Source organism: Habropoda laboriosa, unplaced genomic scaffold (genome assembly GCF_001263275.1).
Source record: "Habropoda laboriosa isolate 0110345459 unplaced genomic scaffold, ASM126327v1 scaffold41, whole genome shotgun sequence".
NCBI classification, from domain to species: domain Eukaryota; kingdom Metazoa; phylum Arthropoda; class Insecta; order Hymenoptera; family Apidae; genus Habropoda; species Habropoda laboriosa.
Genome location: NW_017100164.1, coordinates 1,668,767 through 1,669,012, shown reverse-complemented (window position 1 = coordinate 1,669,012; position 246 = coordinate 1,668,767). Strand labels below are relative to the sequence as shown.

General features: G+C 58.1%; 1 protein-coding gene across 1 annotated transcript in view; it reads left to right on the top strand.

The window, feature by feature from the left end:
- LOC108578551 overlaps positions 1–246 on the top strand; it is a 198,236-nt gene that overhangs the window by 13,387 nt on the left and 184,603 nt on the right. Inside the window, exon 3 of the mRNA XM_017941910.1 lies at positions 4–244. Coding sequence (XP_017797399.1) covers positions 4–244 — 241 coding nt within the window. The remainder of the gene's footprint in view (positions 1–3; positions 245–246) is intronic.

Genomic DNA, 246 nt, shown 5'->3' with positions numbered 1-246 from the left:
GACGTAACAAGAAGAGGCCGGAACTGCCGCTCGATGTGAGACGCAGGAGCGAGGAAATCGGCGCGACGAGCACCGCGGACCTCGTCGTCGAGACACCGAAGCTCAAGAAGAAGGCACTGGAGAGGAGCGCGAGCGATGCCAGTAACAAGAAGCTGAAAGGCTCTCTGGCGAGGTTTTTCTCACCGAAATTAGAACGGAAACGAAAACCGGTGGGTCGTAGCGCAAGTGACGCCGGTACGTCGAGGT